The 27612-nt window shown below is 41.5% G+C and overlaps 1 protein-coding gene across 2 annotated transcripts; it reads right to left on the reverse strand.

Moving 5' to 3' along the window:
- Window positions 1-11346: 11346 nt before the first annotated feature.
- LOC110837209 (kelch-like protein 10) lies at window positions 11347-26501 on the reverse strand. Of its 2 annotated transcripts, XM_087345273.1 has the most exons (10): window positions 26297-26501; window positions 23926-24080; window positions 22370-22621; window positions 20815-21094; window positions 18404-18640; window positions 17017-17186; window positions 16530-16699; window positions 15563-15721; window positions 14470-14677; window positions 11347-13483 (listed from the first exon to the last, which is right to left on the reverse strand). In XM_087345273.1, exons 2-10 carry the CDS (start codon window positions 24075-24077, stop codon window positions 13285-13287), a joined length of 1827 nt encoding a protein of 608 aa, XP_087201399.1. In that variant the 5' UTR covers window positions 24078-24080; window positions 26297-26501; the 3' UTR covers window positions 11347-13284. The 2 variants fall into 2 exon arrangements, with proteins under 2 accessions (XP_087201399.1, XP_087201400.1); XM_087345274.1 differs by lacking the exons at window positions 23926-24080; window positions 26297-26501 and adding an exon at window positions 23612-23769.
- Window positions 26502-27612: the final 1111 nt, after the last annotated feature.

The following is a 27612-nucleotide window of genomic DNA, read 5'->3' on the forward strand; positions in this document are numbered from 1 at the left end:
GAATAATGTTAATGAAGTTACACAAACTCATTATAACCAAATTCAGCAGCAGAGAGAATATCACCATATACAATACAGGCAAGTTTACATATTTCTGCAGAATTTACACAATTAAACAGCTAATACTGCTACAATCTAAATCATTGTATCTCTATCAGACCTGATGTTTATTAACTTTCCTTTCCTGCCCTGAAGGGAAATTTTACCTCTGACCCTCATAATGGGTAATATGATTGTTGATGATAGCTGTCACTCGAAGCCTTTTCTGTCGACTTGATCTTGCAAAACGATGTTAATGGGGTGGGCGGTTTTCGGTCAAAAGTCTTTAAGGAGATTGAGGTAGGCTGAGGCCACTGGAATTCTGGAGACAGCACAAGACACAAGGGGGCCGCATGCTGCTGGAGGCCGAACTGGAGTTAGAAACTTCAACAAGTACCTGAAGCCTTATCTGGATTCAGTGTTAAATCAATCAGAAATAAGAGATGGCTAAAAATTTAATGTACAACGCACAATAAAACAGGTGCTCAAGAATGTCTTGTGGGCGACATATTTAAATTGAAGAAGGGGGTAAAGTTCCTTCCTTACGAGCTATGCAAGGCATGAACGATGTAAGAAACAAATTTACCAAATAGTTACGTACCTTTCTGTGCGATGAACTGTTTCTCTGGAAGTCTTACTGTGGGTGCCTGGACAACAACGGGCTCACTGCGGCCCCCTGTGGTTGAAGGAATACACGCAGGCTTGGTAGTGAGATTCAGGGTCGAGTTCTGTTACACTGAATCTGGGAACCGCTGAGGAGAAGTTCGAACGCAGCGTTTGGCTCTGGGATTCCCTGACTTCCTTAAGGAACGACTGCTCCATTCCACCGTTGAAACCTGGCGTACAGTGTACTGAGAATGACGTCGTGGATGTTTTGGCAACAGTGCAGTTTTATACCTGATATGGTCGACCTGGATAGCGATATACTTGTTCGATTACTCAATCGAGTGGATAATTAATTGATTAGTTGCACACGCAAGTCGTTACGGAAGCAAGTAACTAACTAATACCGTATTTCAGGATCTTACTTGCGATGTTTACAATCATTCGGCTGATCAGAAAATTACTCATTGCTGCATTCATAAAATCCTGCCATTGGACCCAATATGCGCCAATTCAATCCATTCTATTCCTCAAAATTTGATTCATCCGAAGCACATTTTAATTTGTTTGGGATTTAGGGTTCTCAAGGCGACAAATATGAAGACAGCTTTCTGAGATGTTGCACTGATAGATACCAATAGATGATAATCTGATAGTTACTAAATAATATTTCAGCGGTCCTTCCTGCCTACAACACATTATCTCAGAAGACATCCATCTTCATTTTAATCTTACCTTCCAATCTATGCATGATTATTCCAAGTGGTCTTTCTCCTTTAGATTTTATGACTATCTCATATTTCCTATGCGTGCTACATATTCTGTGCATCGCAAACATTTCAATTTCCTTATATTATTAGGTAAAGAAATACGATTTATAAAGCCCAGGTTAAGATATTTTATAATTCTTTCAGTTGTCTCTTATACTCCAAATATTGTCACTTTTTCGATTGCGTCCTCTAACAGCTTAGAAATGTGCTGATCCCTCAGAGTGGGAAATGAAGTTCAGTGTAACGAGTTAGACAGAGATGCGATATGGCGTCTGGTTAGTTTTGTTAGCTGCAGGATGTCGCGAATAATAAGAGAAATTAAGAGAGTTTTATAACCATCTTGCATGAATCGCAGGTTTCAGCATAATTATTTGTAAATTCAAGGCTAAAATGTAAGCTAGATAAATGAACACACGGAAAGCAATACATAAACGAAAAAATAAGGTCGGAAAGGGCACGAATAAGATACGAGAAATAAATAAAAATCAAGAGATAAAGAAACATAAATGATGACAAGAATTTACAGAAAGTAAATAGAATAATTCAGGCTGAAAAGAAAACAAAGGTTTACTTATTTTGGAAGTTTAACTCCTGTTTCTTAATGTAACGCCTGCCAGCAGTTGTTCAGACTGCTCTGCAGTACGAAGGTGTCGGAGAAGTTGCCGCAAGATCACGGATGGACAAGCATGAACAGAATTCCGGAAACGCTTTCTTCTAAGAATCACAAACTAAAGAGAAGGGTTTTTCGTGGAACAGCGCCGTAATGTTCAAAATGAGTTATTCTAAAGTATAAGAAAAACTCTGCATGGAACAATTAAATAACAGGCTCAGACCTCTCTTTCTGCTTTCTTTTGTACTTCCTTTCTTCACCTAAACTTTTCGTTAGGGTCGGCGTTCGGACGTGGCAAAAATTTTGAACTTCCCAGAGCAGCATAAAGCCTCTCTGTCCCTAGAAACTTCTACTGCTTCGCCGCCTTCAGAATGGCTCTCAAGAAAATCGTTCTCCAAAGGACGATAATTACGAAAGATTTTCGTTGCGGACGCAGCCATAAAGAAGGAATTGTGAGAGAGTAGAGGAAATTCGTTACACGTTGCGATAAAATGTAGTGCCTTACCGGAGAAATAAATTGTGAATTATATTGTATAAACACATAAGAACAACCAAAGTTTGACTCCGTCCCGTTATTATTTAACACAGCTCAGTCTACATTTAGCCTCGACGACGTGGGTTCGAATACCAGAAGTCATTGTTTTCTTCTCACCACGTTTAGACTCGCTCTGGAATCCAAACAGCTCATTGGGTACGTCAGAGGCAAAGCGGCCGGAACTTGAATCTTACCACTCACCCGCAGGTTAAGAATGCGTGGCTCCCAACCCCCGAACATCGTAGAAATTGGGCAAGGATACGTGAAATGTTTCTAAATAAAACAACAGCTGACTTCTTCCTTCCGTAAGAAATTTGGAATCTGTGCACGGATGGCACAAAAAACACACTTTTCAAAAAATGATAAAAATTGGTACTTTTACAAAGAAAGGAAGCAGTGCGTGAGGTTACGACATAAATAGTCGAATGAATACGAAAACTTCCGATTCCTGTGACGTAGAGTAATCCGACAAAAGAAAAGAAAAGAGAATCAAAAGCCTCTAATTATTTGTAACTATTAGAATATAAAATAGTTTTCTAAAAATTATCGCTTGAATACACGCATAACTATGTTCTTCACAACTGATGTAAGTTTAATTTAATTCCGATTAGTATTTTATTTTTACCACATTTATCAAAAAAAAATTCCTTGCGCCGAGGTCCAGGTACAAGAGACCGTTGGTTGTTGGTCGGAAACTTTTATGGGATTTTTTATTTCTTTCACAGATTAAAGCGGCAACATTTCCTACAGCATTATTTCTGTGAATTTGCCCCGACGTGTGTCAGATTCCCAACCGAAAACATAGCAGAGCGAAAAAAAATGGAATTTTATCCCAATTCCTGTCACCCTATTCGTTCCAAATAATTAATTAAGCACCCTGCTCTCAAATACACTCAGTTTGTGTTTTTCTCTTAACGTGGAGATTAAGTTTCAGACCGATACTCAAAAAGGAAAAATTATATACATACGTATAATATTCTGTAATCTTTACGTTTATAGACAAAGACTGGAAGAGAAATCATTGTATTCTTCCCATAAACGCGAGAAACCAAGGTTCACGCCCTTATAAAAGAGTTGAAATTATAATTTCTTCGTATTGAATCCTTACGCACTTGGATGACATACGGAGAGACCGAAGATCCTGAACCGCATGCCCCGAATTTAATCTTCCCTCACTTTCCGTGCGAATGTAATTTCGATATGTCACCGTCATTCTCAGATATCTGAATACACGTTCAAACGATTTATTAACAACCTTCATGAAATTTTACAGATATAAACATCCAAGTACAACCTCCAAAACAAAAAGAAGAGACAAACTTAAAATTAAATAGATTAAAATAATCAATAAACGCAACGCAAAATGTACTACAGTTTTTAAAATATATTAAAATTGATAGACCTGATGATGATGTAATACACATTGAAACATGTCGTCGATACAAAAAATGTAACAAGATACAGTGTCTACTCAGAATGTTATAATTTTAGATAATTTTAAACAACATTATTTTAAGTTTGTGTATAGACGGAAAATAAAAATATTGTATTCATGAAATGAGTTTATGCCGTAGTCTGGGGACGGCGAGACATGAAAATACAAGTTCCTTATTAACTCCGCGTTTGATCCAGACGAACTTGCTTACCAACACAGCCTCTGTTTATCATGATGATATTGACGTACTTTAAAATTAATGCATTTGCCATAGACCACAAGGCGATGTGTGCAATTCAGAAATGTATAACCACCAGTCGCGTCGTAGAATCCGACTCCAAATCCTAAATGTGGTGGATACTTAGTGCCATCACGTCTGTAACAGAATCGAAGGTGCCTGACAGATTTCGACCAAACTTAGTAAAGTTGAATTGTGGAGTTTCATATTTGCCAAAGTGTATTGTGTTGGGGTTGGACAAAGGGTCAGTTAGCGACCCAGTTATACAGGTACATAGTCTCACCTCATCGAAACACCAGAAATATGGTGGGCGTATATTAAATGTTGTGAAGCCACTTTTTAGATAAAATTCGAAACGTTTTAAGTCCAAAATTCATTTTTACATTCCTTTCAATTATTTTGTCACATATCCATTTTATTAACATTGCCCCTTTCAAGTTCCCAGGCAGAATTAATTCCCACAGTTAAAAATACTATTATTGGCGTGCTTACGTACTCCATCGTGTGTCCATGACAAAAGGAGCCCACGTACTTTAAAATTCATCCTTTCATTTACGTACACGACAGCAGTTCATGTGTAAGGGTGACGGGGAGAATGCTAACCACTGTTGCATTGAGAGCCACCATTTAACTACGTACACCGATTAGTTTATATGACTTGGACGGTGCTGCTCTCTGTATTTTGTACTTTTCGTACCTGCATATTCTGTTTTGTCATTTTTACATCAAAATTACAAACATGATGGCGATGCAAATCTTTGAGGTTATGTCCCACAAATTTTAGATATGGGCGACAGGTTCAGTGAGCTACGGAAAAGTCGTGCCAACTGCACACAGGCGTGGTTTAGAGAGAGTCAACGCTTACCTGGAAGCCTCAGGCAAACGGCAGGCAGCCTCCGACGACGCTTGGCGCTGCATCGCGGCCCTGTTGTCTCCAAGACACAAAGCAAACATTTCAGACAAAAGAGTAGATTTATCGGTCAGCTTCCTAGTTAAACGCGACTGTCCACAACTCTGACGGACAGCTAGTCGGCACTTCGGTAATGCCTAACAAGACGAGGCAGAATTCAGTTGCTACCACGCATGCGTCAGCGTTAAAGTTACTATCTAATAATAAAACGTTCTGTCTCCCACGCGGTACAAGAAGATAAGACAACCAGAACTCAGGATATGAGGACTTATGAGTGACCGCAATCGTGTACGTGGTTAACATTGTCTCATTGGAAGATGTTCCTTCCATTTCAGGAAGGCGATGCGTTCGTTCCAAATGTCAAATACAACCTTCGAGGCTGATCGGTGACAGCCCAGAACATCCGCATTTTCGCTTCCGTAAAAGCCTCGAAAAGTCTTAAGTGTTGGCTTTTTCTACTTCTGGGCGTCACATGCGTTCTCCAGCTGACAGTCAGTCACTAAATGTCGTCTCCCTCATCTCACGCATACGTCGCCAAACGTTATTCCTTTGATTAGTTACGTCATAAAGCCACGGTATCACAGAGTTTTCCTCCGGGGGCTTCCCCGGTTTCTCCGTGGCATCCCAGCAATTACTCCATTCACACACAGAAGAAGGCAACGGCAAACCACTTCTGGATCATCTGCCGAGTAAAATATGAACAGGTCCCTATCAGAAGGAACTTGTTCATAATGTCACCAGGGGTCGGCTCCGACCCGAAGGTACCAAAAAAAGTCCTGAACTACAAAAAGCACTGTTAATGGCTTTGAGTATCCGGCATTTAGCCTCTGACAGGCTTGATTCACGTAAATCATCATCCAGCAAAATTCCACCCATTAAATATTCACAAAATCTGTCAACCTAGCACTAGAATCCCTTGCAATGTCGAGTGCAGATCATAAAATGACTCAGAAATAGCAGCACGAGGGTCGTGTGTTTCAGAAAGTTTAAATGTGAAATAAAATTCTGTTTCTCTTTCGTAACTCTGGTCCCGAAAATTAATAAAAGTTTGCGGTTGAGGAATAAACAAAGAAATTTGCACAAGGGAGCAAAGAGAACTTTTCTGCCTCAATGAGGACAGTTTCAACAAGAAAAAAAAATGTAGCAGCACAGACGAAGAACACGTTACAGAAAAAGGGAAGGAAGCACGCCCCCATCTCAAAAAAAGAATTAATGGATAATTTTTACTTGTAGTTGTATTAATGTACAGAAATGACATTATTACTTTTTGTATCTTTTCAGACGTACATTATATGAGAAAAAATCTAAAATAAGCTGGGAGTAATGTAAGAATGAGTAGATCTATAATCAGAATTCTTTTGCTTCCTTCAGACTGAGAACGCCATTCTTCTCAGGCACAAAGGCGCCGGCTGACACCGTCGATCTAACCGCAGTGACAATTATCTCTCTCTTTAGGACACACACAGCGACAAACTTCAACTGCATCGGCCTCTTATTACCTGAAACATTTGGATCTAGTCCAACGTGAAGAACGGCAAATTATCATCACTGCCCCAGTGTCTGCACTGAAATGTCTGGGCCTGCCGCATTGTAAATCACCCGGACACGTAATGCACGATCTATATTTATCTTGTAGACAGATTTCGTATGACAGTGCATTTTCAATGAAATCGATAAAGTTCTATTTCAATTCTGTACACGGTAGGGGCTAAGCAGTGGGGATTTCTTCCTTCACCTGATCAATGAGCCAAAAACAATAAGATCATTGCTAGTCTGCATGTCAGATAAGAAAAGAGGAGACGTTGGACGAAATCGGTGGTAGACTTCAAACTTCAGAAGGAAAATATCTTAAGCGACTAGAGCCGAGGATATCTGCGCGAGGGACCGTAAAACTGAAAACCTGCGACAGTACAAGACAACGTTTGTTCATGACTCGGAGGAAAATGATCGGGTGGCGAGAAAACATTTTTGTAGCTGATTTGAGAGAAAAGTTGATCCACAATTACTTTCTCTCGATAAGGCATGGTCTTCCATAGTTGGAGAGGTAAATTGTCGGAACAGTCGACATCAGATTACAGAAGACTCGAGACTCATTCGCTATCTGGCTCTTCATTACGAAATAAAGTGATATTTGGTGTGTCATAATTACGCACAAAATAACTGAACCATCTCTTACGACATTAGAGTTAATAGTTCCAGACATTAATGGGCGACATCTTAAGCTTATCTTTCGCCTATATAAGAAAAATAAATGTGCACGGCTTCTTTTGATCAAGATTATGGAATGTGGTCATGGTCTGTGACCACCAAATTCTCCTGATCCTGTATGAAACACACATTTTGGAAGGACTAAAAAAGTTGTCAGTGGAACCACGGTTCCGGAGAATTTGACGTAAATACGTCTATACGGAAAGGAAGTTTATATATTGGCTTTATTCTAAATATTTTCTTTATACCTGCTTTACAACTGATTAAGTTTTGAGTAAGACATTACTTATTTAACTTTAATTAGTAAGGCTTCAGATGGGTCTGTGATAGATGAATGTAATGTAAGGTAATGTAAAGTAAGGTAAGGTAAGGTAACTATGTAGGTAACCATTGTTGTTTATTTGTTGATAAACAGATGACGTTTCCAAGGTAACATAACAATGAAGTTACATTTTTTCGTTCCACTTTTTCTTTACATTTTTGCCGAATGACACTGACCCTAAAATATAGACGTATTTACGTCAAAACAGAGTCAACTGTGAGGCTTCAGCAATTTCCTCGAAAGAAATGCAGAGCGCTGATATCAACGCGGTCCACATGTCCACTGCCAGCGCTGGCTTCGAAGGGCAGCATTTGTTGATCTGACACTGGTGACTTTTAATAAACCCTCTACGACAGCTCACAGTCGACTTATGTCACCTAGGTGAAAGTAGCTTCTGCCGCCTTCACCTACAGCTTCTGCTACAGTTCAAGGCATGGCTAGCCGTTTACATAGGCGCCGGATCTCGGTCAAACAGGAAGGAACTCACGCACAGTCAGTGATTTATATGAAATTGTAATACAAGTTTGCGGATTTTGCTTAACTTCGTCTTTCGGGTGAAGCAAATACTGAACTTGCTACTTTCAGGGTGGGTATGAGGTGGGGAAGTTCTGAAGGCCTTGTCTCGCCCCCCCCCCCCCAATTCACTGCCTGTCCCATCACTGTTCAGGACATTGAACAATGATCACGGAAAGAAGTGTACAGCTACAAGGAGCGAAAGTAAGAAGTAAAATCTTTAAAACCGTTCACAAGTTGGTGCTGAATTCAAAGCAAATTCAGAAGTAACTGCCTGCATAGTACGAGAAATATTTGAGGTAAATTTAGTAAGCAACAGGAATTGATTTACTTTGCTGATGGCATGAAACAGGGATGAAATGTGTAGATTCAAAATGCACAAAAAATATTTCCGGAAACTTGAATTGTGAGACTAAAATCCGACGTAGTTGGGAAAATAATGCTAAATAATAACCTAGAAAAACTGATTCAAGTAGTATGGACTTAGATTAAATTACATAGGACAGGTTCCAGGGAGAATACATAACATGATAATTAACTTTGGTATGTTTCATCAGCGAATCATAAATTTTTAAGGAACCACACCCACACTTCAAGATAATACGACTCACACTAAATTATGAAACAGCAATAACTCGTGGATGGGCGTGGAATTCAGACGGAAGGGCGACTGAGACAGACGTAAACTGCAAATTAAACTTTGGTCTCCTTTATTTTCATCGGAAGGTTGCCACTTCCAGTTGGGTTATGGGAAGAAACGACTCTATATTAAAATTGCGTTTACCTAATTTCGTTTTAGAATTGTTTGTGGTCGTTGGAGCTAACTTTGCAGCGTATTACACACTTCGTTCGCCATTCAGAAAATTATAACGCAGGAAGTATTTCTCCGTGCGAAGGCTAACAGAAATTTGTGACAGCAAATGCTCAAGTCATGACCAAGATCAAACCTCTTCGTTACCTTCATCGGCAAACCGCCAACATGCTGAAATCTTGCCTCGAGCAGCGAGAATATTCGCTAAGTTTACTAGCAGTCAGAGGTTTAGATGATTAATTTCAGTACAAATATCTGCACGGTATGGCTATTTCAGAGTTCTCTTAGTTGCAACGTTTGGTTCAAATTTGCAAAGTGACAACCAGCGATCTGCTGGGCCAAAGCGAAGTCCTCTTCGCTCAAGTCTTAAGACATTCTGGAATTTATCGCAAAACCTGGAATACAATTAACAACTTTAATAACACATAGAACTGTTTAGATTTGGCGCGTGATCACAGCCAAAGGATATCCACAAAGCTCACAGCGCGTGAATGTATTTCGCTACCAAGGCTGAATCTAAGCTGATCTTCCATCGCAGGCAGCTTTGTAGGACATGATGGGTTACAGGATCTTACAGGCCTCTGTAAGGCAAGTCAAGTTTTGCTCCGATCACCACGCAGGGGGACACCAACAGAAATTTTCCTAAATACGTATTTATGTCCCTTTGGAAGTTAACCACGTTTATTATAAACGTGCGAAAGAAAACCTATCTCCCTCTGAAATACTCCACATTAACCCCCGAGGGGTCGCTACCACCGCGTTAAGTGTGAAGACGAAAAATCACTCAATGTCGCACTACATGGCCTTAGTAAGCACTTAGTTTCACGCTGCGTCCACCTAACCCTGTGGTTTTTTACTCTACTCACTACACAGGAGTCTCAGTGGGTCCAAGAACTGGTCCGAACATGGCGGCGAGGCGAACAGGAAAAAATCACTGATTCTGCTGGAATACGAACACCGGTCGTCCAATCCGTGGGCCGTCACTTCTCTGCCTGCGATCCCATCGCGGTTCATACTAATATTTGATAGAAGTCACGAAAACTTTTAATTTATTTTGATTTTACGGATTAATCATGTAGTTTAGATTGCATAGCTTTTACTGCGTTCCATCTGAAAACTCCCCCCAAATACACGACGTAGGGAGTACGGATTAAATTCAGCCTTCAGCGGCTTCTGTAAAGAACGGACGTGGAGTAGCAAAAACAGAATCCGGAGTTCGATTCGCTCTACGCGTCCTTTCAACTTTTGGTCGCGTTGTGTCTGGAGGAACTGCTCCCTTGGATGTGTCCTGAGCCCCTGCTCTGAGAGTTGGGTTAGGAGCGCGATTTGACGTAACCCACTGATGCACGCATCCGTGACTCGACACGTGGAGCAGCGCTGAAATCTCGATGAGATCAATTGACATTCTACTGATGCAGGCAGTTAATTTTGGCATCACACGAAGAGCTGTGTGCATTTGTCTTCGTTGTTTTCTGAAGTCGACTTCAGTGCAATGCATAATGGAGACAGTAGTTATTAAAGTGTGGAGCGCGAGTCAAATTGGGCTGGAAAACTAGTCCTTCTTCAGTGGCTGGAGAGTCCGTGCCTCAAAGGCATCGCCGGTATTGCCGCTTCGTTGTAGAGTTTCTCAACCTGTGTGCCGCGACGCGATCGTAAATATGCTACGACATTTTAAAAGCAAGTTTGATCTTGGTTCACAAGTGTATTAATATTAGTGAGGTATTTTTTTATCACAGATTCGTGGTCTCATTAGCTTGTGTCTTCATATCCGTGTAAAATTTCAACTCCTTTTATATTTTAATGGTTATCCATGTTTATTGAATTATTATCTCCAGATAAAGGTATTTCATATAAACTAAATATTTGTCATACTGTTTAATCTCCACGGTTTTCGCAATTATTTATACAGAAGGCTACAAAAATTTAAAAACTTAATGACGTATGAAAGAAACGGACATTGTTCTGCATACAGGCACACGCAACTTTAAAATAACATTTCGTTTGAGATTTTGAACCGGGCACAAAACATAGTGACCACCTATGGCTTTTGCACTTCGTATTGGACCAGAAACATTGCTAGAACTACTTACTGATACTTTTTAAAATATGTTTGAGGATTTTGCTAAAGTTACTCTTAAGGGCATGAGAAGTAGAGTCTTCTTCGATTTTTCGTACTTTCAGATTATAATTCTCTTACATTTCTACAGGCAGAAGTGAAGGTTTGCGTGACTTTTGTTAGAGGCACAAAAAGCACTTCTAAACAATTGACTAAATCAGGGTGGTCCAAACTTTTTCCTCGCTCGGGCCAGAATTGTTTCCCTTTTCGACCCAAGTTCCGTGAAACTCCTCTTGTCACTATTTTTGCAAGGTCATAATCTTTAACCCTTTGCGGCCGGATGCCGGACTGAGTCCGCCACGTAATTTACGAATTTTTTGCGTGATCTGGAGTCAAACTGAGGCTAGCAAACAGTGTCAGCATATCATTAAAGCCTTCTTCCTTGCATTATTCCTATCCTAGTCTTCCTGGCAAGACTTTGTGTACCTGATAACAGGAGAATTAGGCAGGAGAGAAAAGTCGTCTTATTCTGACACGTGTCCATGGAAGCCAGGACAGGCGAAGGAAGAAGTCTATGGAAAAATCTTACGAGAAGAAGAGATGGGATGGTGGGACACATTCTGAGGCAACCAGGATTGGTTAATTTGGTAATGGAAGGGGAAAATTATAAGGGGAGACAAATATTGGAATTTTTGAGGATGTGGGCTGTAAAGAATATGTGGAAATGAAGAGACTGGCGCAAGATGGACGAAAATGGGGGTCCGCATCAAACCAGTCGGAAGACTGACGATAAAGAGAGAGAATTTGCAACACTTAATTTCCTCCTAAAAAAACAAAAAGTGTCCTCATGTTTCACGGCTTGCAGGAAGCTCTCGACCAACTAAGCGACTAGCAGTTTCTCACATGTGACTTTATCCCAGAGCATTATTTACTGAAGTTTAAAGGAAATTTTTAAACTCTTTCTTTAATAAGTTATTGTTACTTATAAAAGGGAAGTACCCTCTCACTTACCATGAGAAGGCTAATTTTCAAAATATTTTTAAAGCTATTATATATACACAAAATAGCACTTAAAATCCTTGTATCACAATATAATTGAACGGACAATGTGTTCAATACAAGCCACGACCACTTCCCTCCGCATCGTTTACAACCGATTAATTCAATCTTCCTGTCATTCGACAACATTTTTCTTCAATTCCAGCGCTAGGGTCGTTGAGGACCTTGACTTTCAGTGCATTTTCCTTAACTTCCTGGTGGTCCTTAGCCACTTTATACAAATTTCTTTTCAAACGATTCTCGAATCCTCTTCAGCCTCATCTCTACGTCTCTTACGTGGTCTACCGCGAATTAATTCTTCCATATGTCCACGCCATCTGTCAGAGGTTTTATAAATTTCACAATATATTACATCCTCCATCTCCTTATGAGTTTTTTTTCCAGTTCGCTTTATGAGATTATATTTGGAACGCCTTACTTCATCCAAATGTGATTGATTTTATGTATTTTGGCATTGATTAATGTATTAAATTTGAAGAGGGTATCGACAATCAGTCTCTTGAACGTCTTTCCTCGAGACCTTCCGTGACACTCACAAAGCTTTCGCCTCGTAAAAGTTGTTTACGAGGCAAAAACTTAAGCCTTTCCAGATATAAAATGACATTTTTCCTAGAACAGTCTCCTCACTGCGATTGGGACCAATGAAATTCGAATGTGGCTTTTCGGAGCATTTCCGACGCTTTGGGGTGATTTTGGGGGACGAATCGGATCGTCGCATTCAATTCAAAATTTAAGACCAGTTACTGTGATAGCGCGTTTGTGTTGTGTTGGACTTCAAGTCGTACATAAACAGCCGATTCATTGCAATGCCTGAATATCAGCATAATTGTGTCTTTGCATCAGCGTGTCTCAATTCGTGAATAAATTGAGTGAATTCAACAACAACAACAACAACAACAACTGTGTCGTGAAGAATTGCAACAGCTCAGCGACTTCGCTGCCCTCCCGCGAGCGCCGCTCCAATTAAGGTCTCTCCGTGTATTCCCTGAGAGTCGGAGGTCCTCGCCCACCGACTGATCCTATGTCAAGGTATTCTGAGAAAACCTTTAACCTCTCCGCGCACCGAAGTAAGAAACGTTGTAACCACACCAGCGCCAGCCTAGCTACTGGGTTTGAACCCGGGGCTACATCAGCAGAAGGACGAGTGTGTGTGGATGGACGGTTATTTTCCCAATCTAACATTCTTTTACGTTTCGCCTCCTTCTTTTTAGAGTTTCTCCGTCTTCTTCTTCTACGTTTCTCCTCCTTTTCTTGCACTTCTCCTCCATTAATTTGTCTCTGTGTTTGTAGGCGTAATCGCTTGCATTCGGTAGGTTCTCGATGACACAAGTCGACATCTCGTTTCTACAAATATTCATGTCTGCCGCCTGGTACCTGCAATTTGAATATTAAAAGTGAAAACAAACAATCTTCCACCTTTCACCAGTATTATCTACACTCAAGACAATTTTTACCACATTTCGCGGACACAGTTACAGAAAACATGTATATATATATATATATATACTTTTACATGTGTTGTGCGCTAACTACGTTTGGTACACTTCATTAAGCCATTAGCTCAGGTCAGAATAATAAATTTAATCACACACTTTCTTTGGAGAGATAAGCACGTCTTGTTTGAGACATGAGCCCTTGACAGCATTTCCCTCTTTTAGCAAAATATTTTTGTCCCACCAAAAATTGTTCTGGAGAGGTTCTGCTGGACGTAAAACAGACACAAACCAAAATCGAATGAATTCCTGGCTCTTGCACAAACAAGTATGAAGAAAACTGGCTTCTGGGATGTTTTTGGAGCTACTTACTCACTCCGTTAACAGATGGCAGGAGACTGCATGGTCAAACACGCCAAGAGACGGACATTTTAAAATAAACGTCCATCAGAAATGGGAACATGATATGGATAGGCGTCGTTAAACCTGAAACTGTCCTAACACTTCGGTGAAAGCGAAACATTATGGCTTGCTGATGTGCTGAACGCCAGACATTTCCTGCCCAAGAGAGTGCCACTGATCAAAGAAACTTAGGCAAAGAGCTTCTTATTAATGCAGTCACAGCTTACGTCTGATTAGCATTCCTAGTCATTCGCCCTCTGCTTTAACCAACAAGCTTGACCGCAACATCGCCCTGCCTGCTTTCATTCTACCCCCTCCACTCGCCCAATTTTCGTGCTTTTATTCGACGCCCTGAGAGAGCAGGAATAACATCCGAAACGTCGGTCACTTTCTTCGATACTACATGGCGCAGCATCCACAAGATCGCGGAAATGTTTCACTTCCTAGAGCTTTTCGAAAGTAACAGTTTGTGATTATACAGCCCTGAGCAACCAAACAAAGAATCACACAAACAAAGAGACAAACCATTGATTTTCCTTGTCATTGAAACATGCGACGTGGGAGACGAAGTGGTGCTCGATATACTTTCCACCGATTACGAAGATCGTGTCGTCGATCACTTCTGCGTCGAGTCTATATGAATAGAAGTTCATGTCAGGGATCTCGGTCCACGTGTCTTCTGCAGGATCATATTTTTCGGTACTGAGCTCGGATGATGTTTTGTTGAATCCTCCTGCACACACACACATTTCGTAAAAGGTCACAGCATATAAAAAAAGCTGCCAAAGGGAACTTATTCTAACCCCATTCAGCGGGGCCCTGGCCACGAAATATGTGGCTTTTATGGAGCCACAAGATTCATTACCTTATTCACAAAAGTCGGTAGTTGACCTCATCTCATATAATCTAGTTCCTTAAAAACATTTTAATATTATCCTTCCTTTTACGCCAATTTATCACAAGTGGTATCTTCTCTTCAAGATTACCAATTACAAATTTCTAGACGTTTGTATTTCCCGTAACTTCGATACTTCACACTCCGTCTGTCTTTACGCTCTTAAAATTTGTAATTCCGTAAAAGGAACGAATGAATTAAATACAACAAAGAAAATCCATTCCCTCTTGCATTGTCAGTTTTAGTACCAGGAACAGCTACAATTTTATTTTCGTCCTTGTAGCATCAGGAAATTGCGCCTGACATCTGTTGTCTACTTCATGAAACTGCGTGAGAAAGTAGCCTTAAATATCAACACAAGATGGCGTTACACAAACAACTGACGAAAAGCAAAAACTGCGAAGGGACTGCTTTAAACCATCGGCTTTTCGGGGATAACAGAACGGTAAACTGCAATTTCCTTGCTACAAGAACGAAATATTTACCTTTAAAATTGGGACTCTGTGAAAAATGGGGCTTACGTTACTTGAGATACCACGAGAGATTATGCGTTGTCAGTTAGTTAGTTAGTTAGTTAGTTAAGTGTTCTTTTTGGAGAATGTAATCGAAACCACGAATCGGGGATAAAATTACTGAAAAACTAAACCAGGAAAACATTTCACAATAGCAAGTTCTGTAAGAAGGATATAGAAGACCATCACTCAGAATGTCCGGAGTTCTCACCTAGGGCGTACAGACAGCCGTGGAACGCGACGCAAGAATGCAGGGCACGTCGAGAAAGCATTGGTGCAACGAACGTCCACTGGTCGGTGTCCGGGTCATAAACTTCCACCATGTTTAGAAAATTGTAATAATAAATTCCACCAGCGACGTATATTTTGTCTGCAAAAACAAATTAGCTATAATTAAACTGGTCCATGCAGAGCACAGACATGGGACAATCCGTACTTAAATCTGTAAATCTATTAAGTCTCCCTTCGAGTCACAGAAACTGCTCTGTACATCTGTTTCTTTGTTTCGAATGCAGATAATCAGCGTGTCAAAGAAGACGAGTTTAACTGATAAAATTTCACATAAACAGCATAAAGTGATTAAATTAATGCATAACGGAAATGATGGTAAGTTACATCTTCTGTGAAACGAATTTTATTAAATTTGGTACCAGAGATTTACGGTACGAGTTGCTAAAAGGTGCTCTACATTTATAATATAATGTGCTATTATTAACTGTCTCAAAAACATATTGCATCTGCATTATTTGAGAGCCAATTTGATAGTTTGATGGTTGTTTGCATTCACTCCGAGTGTACACTAAAAAGGTAGAAGACGACGCACAGGGACAGCTTACGAGAGCAGTAGAAACCATCACGCACTCAGAACTTCAAGCCGTTGCAGTCTGTGAAATAACGAAGTCCGTAGCACGGATAAAAGAAGAGATAATAGAAGAATATGGGACGATGGAGTGAGGGAGACAGAGATCAAGAGCGAGGAGGAAACTTTGAAGATGAAGGCATAAGGTTCGTCTGAAACGTCGGCACAAGCTAAACGACAGCCATCTTCGTACTCCCCGCCGTTAGAAACCTCTAATCCCGCGATTCCTTCAACCGTTCTCGCGTTCTTACACGCGGACAGACAGACGCCTCGCCTTCTGCACTAATTCACAAATTACTGTTTCACTGGATTTACGTACCATTCAGTACAGCCGCACTTGCATAGCATCGCTCTTTGTTCATGGGAGCGATCCTCGACCACTTGTTCGCCTTGCAGTCGTATCTTTCAGCCGTTCTGTGATAATGCTCTCTAACTTTACCGCCCATGGCGTACACTGCAGCTCGCAGAACTGCCACCATTAAAGCGGTTCTGAAACGAAAAAAGTATACTCTTTGCTCTGCTCATTTATTGCTGATTCAGATGCATTTCATTTCGCTGAACGCAATTGTTCGCTCGTCATTGTTAAATCTTAACTCAAATGAATTAACAAGCAAATCGCATTCTTAAAGCCAACTTTGTCGCAAAAGTTCTCCGACCTATTCACACTTTGCACGATGCTCCTGAATGTGAGTGGTAAAATTTTACAGCTCCTGCCCGCATTTATATCTTGACTAAGAGAGCGACTATCAGCTTTTGAAGAAGAACTCTGTTCCAAGGAGTTCCTTAGTTACCGATCTGCATCTTACCTGCGTTCATGCATAGGCGCCACCTCGCGGCATGTCTTCGTAACAGCGTTGAAGCAGCTACATGAGTTAAAGGTTTCAACGCCGTTCTCGCCTCCGATGACGTAAATGTCGACACCGACCACTGCCGTGCCATGGTAGGATCGCGGACCGATCGAGTCGATCCCCTCCACCTGCAGGAACGACAGATTATGGCTTTATGTTTCTTTGGGTCATTCGGTCTACTGAAGAGAAGTCCTTACATTAGAGGCCAAGCGACAAACCACCGGAGCAGAGGTTCAACCCCCAACAGTGGACCGAAATTGCTACCCCGTGGAGGGAGGCACTCGACAAAGACCGCGAGAAATTAACTTGGAGCGAAGGTGGAAACAGGGAGACCCGAGGAGAAGCTCTCGTCAAGTTCGACAGACAAACGTAGAATCAATTTCTGATCAACAGCTGACATTTCAGGTTCGTACTTTGGCAAAGACAGATGTTGGTGTTTTGGGTTTTATCGACGCAAAGATGGAGGCGGTACGTCCCCCACCCCACCCCAGAACCTTCTAATTCACGAGGCGTTACCACGCAGATGGCCAATATCCACACTGATCAGTGCTTCATTCATTACGTTGAAAGCCACTGACGATCAACGATGACTTCGTTTCATATCTAAAATCAGAGGACAGGTTGCCATGACAGTTGATGTAGGACGCTTTTTGTAAACGGTATTTAAGGAAAACTTCACATCCTTCGTCGATTGCTATTAAAACTTGCATTGTACAGGAGACTTAAAACCTGTGTAATTAATTTATTTATTCTTTTGACGTAAATACGTCTATGAGGAAGGGTCATTCGGCAAAAATGTGTTACGAAAAAGGGAAACGAAAAATTGTAACTTCTTTGTTATGTTACCTAGGAAACGTCATCTGTCTCCTCAGCATTATTGTTACCTATAAAACATTACATTGCCTTACCTTACCTTCATTACATTACATTATATTACTTTACATTACATTGAGCTACCACAGACCCATCTTAAGCGTAACTAATTCAAGTTAAATAAGCAAAGTCTTAATCAAACTTTGCTCAATTGTAAAGAATGTATAAAGGAAATATTTAGAATAAATCCAAAATATAAACTTCCTTTCCGTAAAGACGTATTTACGTCAAATTCTCCGGAACCGTGGTTCCACTGTCACTTTTTAATTCATGTCTTTGAAGCTTTTCTTAAAAAAGTGTTCACTGCAATGGAAATAAACGAACACGAAATAAAGAGGCTAAGAGGTGCTTGTGATTAAGCTTAAATAAACGATTACTTGGTACAAATAAACAAATTGGAGGAAAAGTAGTTTATTCTGAGAGGCGTCATTTAATAAGGCGCGGTAACAGTAGAAATGCTTGTGCAACTCACCACAGTCCACCCGTCTGCTCGTGCGTCGTACGCTTCGATCACATCTGACGGCTCTCCGTCGCGACGCCCACCAAGAGCAAACAGAATGTCCTGTGGGATTCGCGGGTAGGCAATCCTTGGTGTCACGAGGTCCTTGTCTCCTTCCATCATCATTTCCACGTCGTCCAGGAATGTGAGCGTCTCCGAGATCACGGGTCTGCAGGCCTCATTTTCCGTCACGTACGGGTGCTTTGACACCTGTTCAACAGTTCAATGTGGACCTTATAAACTTTTAGGAAGCGATGCCATGTTCCATTGCAGAGGAGACAAGAAATTCACACATAATTTTGTTGGGAACTCACCGAAATAGACTGTGGTATATACAGGAAAATATGTTTTTTGGTTTGTGTAACGACGCTCTTAACAAATGCACGGGTTGTGGAGAGAAGCGAAATCAAGGTTAAATCGATCTTAGAGAAAAGTATTGAAATGTGTTTCAGCCGAAATCTAAATACTTAAGTAATGGCTGCATTTTGAGTTACATTCAAAATTGTAATTTATTTCTCGTCTCTCCCGTGCAAGATGCACATTCTTTTTGATTCGATAACTTTAATTATTCGTCAAAATTACGTAACATCGAAAGGAAATTATGACAATTAGTTGCTTCGAGTTTCAAGGGAGGCAACCTTCTGCATGTTGATGGTTAGGTGGAAGGCCCGTCAACAGAGCAGCGTGTGATTATGGGCTCGATGTCTATTATGAGGCATTGCATGTTTCGACATTAATTGGTCATCGTCAGGTGGTTCTCTTTAAGTGTTCGAAACTATTAGATACGAATGATAAATTGTAAAGACACTTGAAGCAGTTAACATTTTCATGAAAACGTTTGATTTTTTCACACGTATTCGTAAGAGGTGAGTGGCTGAATTCACAGGGCATTGCAGCTGTTGAAGATGGAGGTTCTTATTCCAGCTCCCGCCGACTGTGAAGTGCGGTCAGTGATAAAGTTTTTGAATGCACAGAGCATAGCGCCGATCGAAATTCATCGTCAGCTGTGCCGGGTCTATGGTCCTAACGTTATGAGCAAGCAGATGGTGCGTCGCTGGTGCAGACAATTTTCAGCGACGGGCCATTCAGAACAAGCGGCGCGGGATGCTTAGTGCCGGTATTGTCTTCCTGCACGATAACGCTAGGCCGCACACGGCTCGACGGACAGCAAGTCTCCTGCAGGAGTTCAGCTGGGAGGTGTTTAATCATTCACCCTACAGCCCGGACCTCGCTCCCAGTGATTCCCATCTTTTCCTACACCTCAAGAAATTCCTGTCCGGTCAGAGTCAGCGTTTTGAGAATGACAGAGAGGCGGAGATGGTTGTCACACAGTGGTTGCAATCCCAGGCGGCAGACTTCTACGACACAGGTATTAAAAGTTGGTCCCACGGTATGACAAATGTCTCAATTCCGGTGGCGAGTATGTTGAAAAATAGCTGGAAACTTGCTGTATCTGTTGCAATAAATATTTCCATGAAATTTTGTTTTGTTTCTGTAAACGGCCCCAGGGAAACTTACTTTTGGGACGCGCCTCGTAGAATGTTAAAGCAGTCTATGAGTTTGAAGCCCCTGGAGTAATTTATTCTCGGAGATAGAACGAATCTATCTTGTTGAAATTTTCGGATATCTGTTGTCCCTATATGGTCAATCAGCTGAAGATTATCATGCTAAGTGTTCATCGTCGGAGATACTTGAAATTATTAGAGCAGCTAAGATAAGCTTCTTATGGCAATAGGATCTTTGGTTAAGTAGAACGCTGCGCCGGAAGACGTGATTTATCTGTTGGAGGATTTTGCTATTCAAGTTGAGTCGACGTTTGAATTCAGTTAACGGTGGAATGCTGTAGTTGAACTGATCTTAATTAACGCTGAGACTGTAATAAAAGATTGTAGCGCAAAGGGACTCTCAAAATTAGAGACGATAAATAAAAGACGATTATTAACTCGAACAACATTTCTGCATAAAAGGACGAATCGAATATTTGTTTTGCACATACACACGCGTATGCGAGCGTGTTACCAGCGGCATTAAACAGGTAGTTATTGTAACCATGGTAACTAAGGTAATCTGGGGATTTCTTACGCATCAAATTTTGCACAGTAGAAGGCATTGAAATCTTTGTGTAATTTTCACGTTGTTATTGTAAGATTTTAAACAGAATTGGAATGTGTCAACAGATTTCGTTAAAGGTAATCAATATTAAATCTAATAAACATCCGTTTAGACGTTCTCGAGCTGACACTGCGGACAGACAGACAGGCTTACATCAGACGAAGTAAAAGGCTCACAATTTGCATTAATTGGTTATGAATACGTGTGATTATGGAATTGAAAATGCGGGTTTTACTTCCAATAAACATCCACGATTTCGGGGGCACACTGACCTCCTCCTTGAAATATTTTGCATCAAGTCGTCCAAGTCTGACGCCCTTCAAAAGGCCCGCGATGTGGCCCTTCCTGTTGTCCCGGTCGTGGTTGATCCACCGGAGAATGCACTCCCACACAACTCTCTCGTCCCTCACGTTCAGTTCCTCGTCCTCGATTACCGCTTGCAGCTCCTCTACAGGAAGTTCCAGCAGTTCTTTGCTCTGCTGAGACAATTCCACGAAGTGGCGCAGAACGAAGCGACGAGCTTGAGAGTCAAGGTCGGCGAGGGAGTGAAACCTGCGACAGCGAGGGTAATAGCCGACTCAGATTCGAAGTCTGACACAATTAAACACTGCAGGAAGAACTGAATTCTCAAGCATTTGCACACCACAGTATTTCGCCTCCAGTTTTTACCTTAGCCGTTTGAAGCCCGAATGAGCGAGACTGAGAGCAGACACGTGGAGAGGCAACGGTGAGAGACGCTCCGTTTAACCGGGGCAAAATAGAATGTTTTCGGCTCTGAAGGTTCCCAGGCAATGCCCGCTTGTCTTCGTGATAAGATTATAGTTTGAAACAAGGGCATGGCGTACGCAAGTGAAGAAGTCAGTGAGATGAGGAGTGTAGAATTTTGAATTCTGGCCTTAACCTTGGCGAAACGACGTTTTGGTAACTGCGTGTGTTAATCCCGTGAAACCTCGTGTAACCCGACTAAATGGGCGGATCCGTGGGTCGAATGAGCGGGGGAAAGGGGAACGTGGTCATGGAATTGAACAAATAAGTAGAGACTCAATACAGACTTTCCTCGTCAGCCGATAATGCGGGCGTGTCGCACGCACAAGCCGACGACAAACTCACTCGTGGGCGCTTTTCGAGGGAGTCCCTGTACTAAAATAGTTAATTCATCAGTAATTCTGTCCATCGCATGAACTGGAGGTTCTAGTGTGAATCTGCCGATGTCAGAGTCGATTTGCTTCCTACGTTGTCCTGAACAAGAAGGTTCAGCGTCTATGGGAACCAGCGGGTTGTTTCTTGTATTTTCCCGATATTAACTAATTTTCTAAATCAGCAAAATCTGGGGTGAGGTTAGATCAATGAACTGTACTTCTTGGACATCGCTTTAAACAATTTCGCCGGTGGAATCCAATCGCAAACAATCTGGTTGAAATGCGGGAATCGGATAATCGAGGCTCGGTCAACAGAGGTTTTGCTGTATGCAGAAGGATGTGGGGCTGAATGTTGATTTTGATATTGGGAGGATTATGTAAGAAGCAAGGAATTCCGCAGAGAAAGAAAGAAAGAAGGATAGGAATTCGAGTGGATTTGATTATGACTCAGCAATAGATCGCGATTAACGTTTCTTATGGTGAAATTATTCATCTGCTTGTCATAATGACGCTCAAAACATACGCAGTTAAATCAGACCTGCCCTGACCTACAACGCTTTATAATTTGCCCAGTCCTCAGTCAGAGGCTTTAATCTCCGACCCGGCACTCGACTGCTCTTGAGGAAAGCTGATTCGCTCCAGCGACGAAAGCTGGCGAAACAGCAAATGACAAATGAACATCAATTACCTTGCGAACTGCAGGATGTCGATACAGTTGTCGGCGTTTATCTCGTCCATGAGGAAGTCGCAGCACAGTTTAGAAACGTCCGTAATACACAAGGATTCAGCCGTCTCGAGCAGCTGACGCGCGTTGTCGGAGCGGATGTCCACCTCGCGAAAATAAACATAATCCAGTATCTGGGTCATTATGTCTGAGCTGACTCCGTGGAGGACAATATCAGTCTCCTCACTGGTGTAGTGTGTTGTCGTGAACAGATCCCTGAAACGTTACGAAGCATTAATCGATTTGGAGAAACGGCGAGCAGAAAATTACAAGTCATGCGCATAAACTCTAAGGTTTTATGACTCACGCAGCCAAATAAAAGTATCTTTTTGTCAATGTGGTGGATGAATTCTTGTTACCGTATATTTCAAAAACTCCCAGAATGAGTCCGAATGGGACCAGATTAACTGCGAGAGGCTCAAAAGCGGGCGAAAGCTTAAAAGAATTTAACCTAAAAATCGGAAAGCAAGCAGCGAGCATTTGAACTATAGAATGTCACCTCGTTTCTTACATAACCTTGACTCCTTCAAGAGATAATTGAGGTTATAACTACTACAGAAATTAAAAAGCCAACGCAAATATTGCAAAATACATTGCAGGCTATACATTCCACTGATTGATCAGTTCGTAATATGAAATCTATTTGCTCTGTAAAAACATTTTCCCGACAATAAACCACTTGAAAGAAAAGCCGATGTTTCTACGCGGACTATAAAAAGTCATCACCAACCAAGTAACATTTTCCTATTACTAATTAAGGGATTTGCAGAGCAAGACAAACGGAAATATTTGATTGTCGGAAAACTGAAAGAGGGGCACAGCTTGTAACAAGACGTGAGATACGTCTCTTGGAAAACAGAAACAATAGCTCACGCTTATAATTCATTTCTCATTTCGAGAACCCAGGGCATCTTAATTTAAAACACAAGCAGATTAAAGTATGCACAAATCATCGATCGAGTTTCTCCTATCAATGAACCATTTCTCGCGAGGTTCTTTGTTACAGTTTTTTATATTTCAGACGGAGCAGCACACAGCAGCTTTCAATGTTCCGGGCAGTACCAACTTTCTTCTGGACTTGTCGGTCGTCTTTATGTATTAAGACGAAGACGTTTTGGAAATGGATTGTTTCCATTTCTCCCTCCAGATCGATTGACTGTCGCCTTGGTACAACCGCACTTAATAATTAGTACAAAAACCACCTACGTCTTCTGGGATGTTGTCTCGTAGAAATTATCGGACGTTTCATAGGTGCTTTCTGCCTCCATCATCAAGGAAAGAAGGCAGTAAGTACGTCTGAAATGCCACTCAGTTTCTACGCCGCAACGCCCAGAAGGCATTCATCTTCGTCTTCCTCTCCGCCGTGAGATTTCATGACAACGAACAAATAACAAAAGACAATCAGCCGTATAAAAATACACGTTTCTGCATCAAAGGGGATGAAACATTTCTCATACGAATTGACGTCTATTATGTCCTAATTTCACATGTTAATTAACCACGTCAGTAAATGAACAAACCTGAAATATTCGCTGCGCATCGACAGAATCACTCTGTGGACTCGGAAGACGCCGCCGTCCTCCAACCTCAACACCGCGTCACACAAGAGGTTCTTCTCTCTCAGCTTATTCAGGTTGATCGATGCCTCTGTCAGAATTTGGTTTGAGTCCATCTCCTGAAAAACAGTCGATCGCTGTTACAGATTTTTCTTCATACCGACGCGTGTGCACATCAACTGAGAGTGACTGAGAGGGAACACGATACTGAGAAGAATATCTGGTCCTGCGAGAGAGTTACTGACAAGGGAATAGCGAAAACTGCGTAATATGGAGCTTTATAGATCTCTTCACTAATTAATAAATTGTAGGCTGTCAGATCGAGGATGATGAGATGGGCGGGGCATGTAGAACACATGCCGGGACAAGAAGTGGAACTTTTTAATCGGAAGACCTGAAAAGAAAATGTCAGTTGACAGTCCTATGAGTTGCTGGGATAATATTAAAATGGATCTTAGAGAGGTAGGGAATGATGGTGTTGATTGACTTCATCTGCTTGTGGATGTGGCTTAGAGGCGGGGTCTTGTATACACGGACATGAAACTTAAAGTTTCATAAAAGTCGAGATATTTGATTACCTGGGCTACTGTTAGATTCTCAAGCAGGCCTTCTGCTCTATGAACTCAGTTTGTTTCTTCGTTCAAGGAACGCCTGTTGAGATTCAATACAAAATGACAAAGCTTTAAATGTGATATATAACTAACTAACTAACTAACTAACTAGACGGCTTATGGAGTACGAAGTTTCATCACCGACTTAACCAAAGCCCTCCACCGGACCCTGTCCTCGGCCAACAAAATCCAGTCCCCTTCAACTCCTAGTTCCCATAGATCCCACCTGAGATTATCCTCCCATCTACGTCTAGGTCTCCCCAATGGCCTCTTCCCCTCAGGCTTCCCAAAAATACACGGTGCACACCTCTCGCCCCATCCATGCACTCCACATGCCCCGCCCATCTCACTGTTCTTGGCTTAATCACCCTGATAATGTGACTCAAATAGGCAATATTAAGTCATGCCGCGTGTTTGTCATTACTCGCATAAATTTAAATCTTCTTATATGTAAACTACGTAGACATTACGTATAAAATATCAATGTAATCCATAAAGTCTTAGATGCCTCTACTCTGGTTAACCGATTTTAAAAATTTACGAATAGATTATGCCATAGAAATTGCGTGACCTTTGATGCAGAACCAGGCAGTTAAATAAATTTTGGAAAAAGAATGCTACGCTTTTTCATAAGCATAAAATTTTCGAGTTCTTCTCTCTCTGTAGAACTAAAAGTGCGTAAGAGCTTAAATGACTAAGAACTTTCCTGCCTAAGTTACACATTTATATAAACCACAAGCACAAAATGTATTTTAAATTTATCAAACGAACGATAGATTTACAGTTGGGAACAGTCACAAAAACTCTAATTTGTTCTAACGCATTCGTAGATCAGGCCTAGATCACGCTACTCACAAACTGCAATGTGAAAGATATTCTATGGAAAGTCGATTGGTACTCGGCTCGTCAAAGAATAGTCCACTTCCTTACTGAACCAGAAGCTTCATCATCGATTTCACAAAAGCCCGCCACCGGGGTCTATCCTGAGCCAGTTGCATCCAGTTCGCTCCATCGAGTCCCATCTCCCTACGACCCATCTTAATGTTATCCTCCCACCTACGCCTAGGTCTTCCCAGAGGACTCCTCCCTTCAGGTCTTGTAAACAGCCCACCCCCTCTAACAACATCGGGTGAGGAGCTCGTCATGCATTTTCTCTGTTATCTGTCCCACTCTCGTTTTGGGTCCAGACATCTTCCTCAAAACTCTGTTCTCAGAGACCCTCAGTCTATGTTCCTCCCTCAACGTGAAAGACCAGGTTTTGCACCCATAAATACTTTGCACTCAATAATAGCAAACATTCCCCGGATTTAATCTGCTGTTGTAGGGAGATAATAAGAGGGCGATTCGTCGATAATTAGGCTTGTAAATCCGAACTAAAAATTCTTCTCAGTTCCCTAAAACGCTTTAATAATGTCGATGTATCAAGAGACGTAAAGTGTTAGAATTATTGTTCAGAATGTAAACCCCACTTCTTAGCATTCATATATTTTTATTAAGATTCTGGGCTACGAAACTCATTTTTATTCTTTTAAAACTGTAAAATGTTAATTGCCTACTGGAATATTGTTTAACTATTAATGGTGCCGTGAACAAATAGAAGTCAATCTAATGTTACTTGAAATTGTGTTAAAAAGAAGTCAAGTCTAATTCTCTTACACGAGTTCACAAATGCATATGAAAATATTAAATGTGATGAACAATATTAATAAATAGGAATCCCTTACCTCAAACTTTGCTCAATTGTAAGAGACCACGATGTCCGCCGGCAATTATCAATTTAATCAAAATGAAATGGGAGAGAGTTGAGGGCAGTTTCACAGATTTCTTAATAATTCTTATATAAGATAAGAACTTGAGATATCCTAAAAGGATTTTAACAGCACAAAATTATGTACTCTACGACGCACTTCTTCTACAACCGATTCACAGCAAAGCTCTTTCCGTAATAACGAAAGCCAACCAACCAAAGAAGCTAACTGAGGGCGGAGGCCTGCGCAAGCGCAAGCATCGTCCCTACCTAGGTGAAACCATTCCTGCGCACAAGACGCATTGCTGGAAATGGTAAACGGTCGTAATATAAGAACGGAAATTTTGCTAACGCTAACGGGGTTTCGTCGTGGCTGGAGCCTCGACCATTCAAACTGGGATCCGTTGCTGCTGATGGGAGGTCATCCCGTCAGGCAAGTTGTCCAAAGGAATTTGGTTGGTTGGATCTCCGGGGTTTGAACCCAGAGAGGGAGGGGCCGTTTCGGCTGAAGGCCTCTGCGGCATGGGGGGAAGATCACTTCAGCTGATGGCCTCCGTGATCGGGGTGGGGGTGGCGGGCCGTGCCCCTATTAAGTTATACCCTGGCATTCGCCTTACAACTGAGGAAAGCACGGAAAACCTCAGTCAGGGTAGCCGAGTAGTCTAACCACTCGTTGTGCCGACTTGGCCGTCTTTTGGGGACGGCCTCGGCTGGCCTGCTGAACATCGGTCGCCCTCGGTTGCCCTTGGGCGACCTCTGGCAGCCCTCGTTCGGCAAGAGTCCCACTGGACACAACCAAAAAGCTAACTCTCGGATTGTTGACGGCAATATATACTAATGCAACAATGCCGAGTAAACAGATGACGCAACAATTAGATTCTTAGGTAAAGGAGTTTAGTGCAATAAGATTCATTCAGGCTATTATACCGCATGCATAAAAAACGAGAAAAGAGCCTTATGGCATGCTCAGCAAATATTGTTGCAGGCGTGGGTTAGAAATTCCAATGGTTTTTCTTGCAATGTTATGCACGCAGGTGTTCATGTAAAAGCTGACCATTGTCGGCCATATTTACACATTGTTGGTAGTTGAAAAGAAACACAAAGATACAATTCTAAAGGGTTTTGACGACGGTAGTTTACACTTAAAATTGTTCGTTATCAGGACTTTTTCCATCGTCTGTTCAGTGACAGAGACTAGTTTTATCTAAGGACCCAGCAGAGTGAGTACCTCTCACTTGAAGACGGAGACAGAACCACCCTCCGAAACGTCGTGGTTTTAAAAGAACAGACGAT

Source organism: Zootermopsis nevadensis, unplaced genomic scaffold, assembly GCF_977971745.1.
Source record: "Zootermopsis nevadensis isolate Lab colony 2312 unplaced genomic scaffold, Znev_1.0 Znev_ptg000008l, whole genome shotgun sequence".
Classification (NCBI taxonomy): Eukaryota; Metazoa; Arthropoda; class Insecta; order Blattodea; family Termopsidae; genus Zootermopsis; species Zootermopsis nevadensis.

Coding starts and splice junctions, on each gene's coding strand:
- LOC110837209 (XM_087345273.1), bottom strand. CDS start 24,077: ATGGACTCAAACCAAATTCTGACAGAGGCATCGATCAACCTGAATAAG. Junction 18,641..20,814: donor CAAAATATTTCAAGGAGGAG/GTCAGTGTGCCC, acceptor ACTGTTGAACAG/GTGTCAAAGCACCCGTACGT. Junction 17,187..18,403: donor GAGCAGACGGGTGGACTGTG/GTGAGTTGCACA, acceptor TCGTTCCTGCAG/GTGGAGGGGATCGACTCGAT.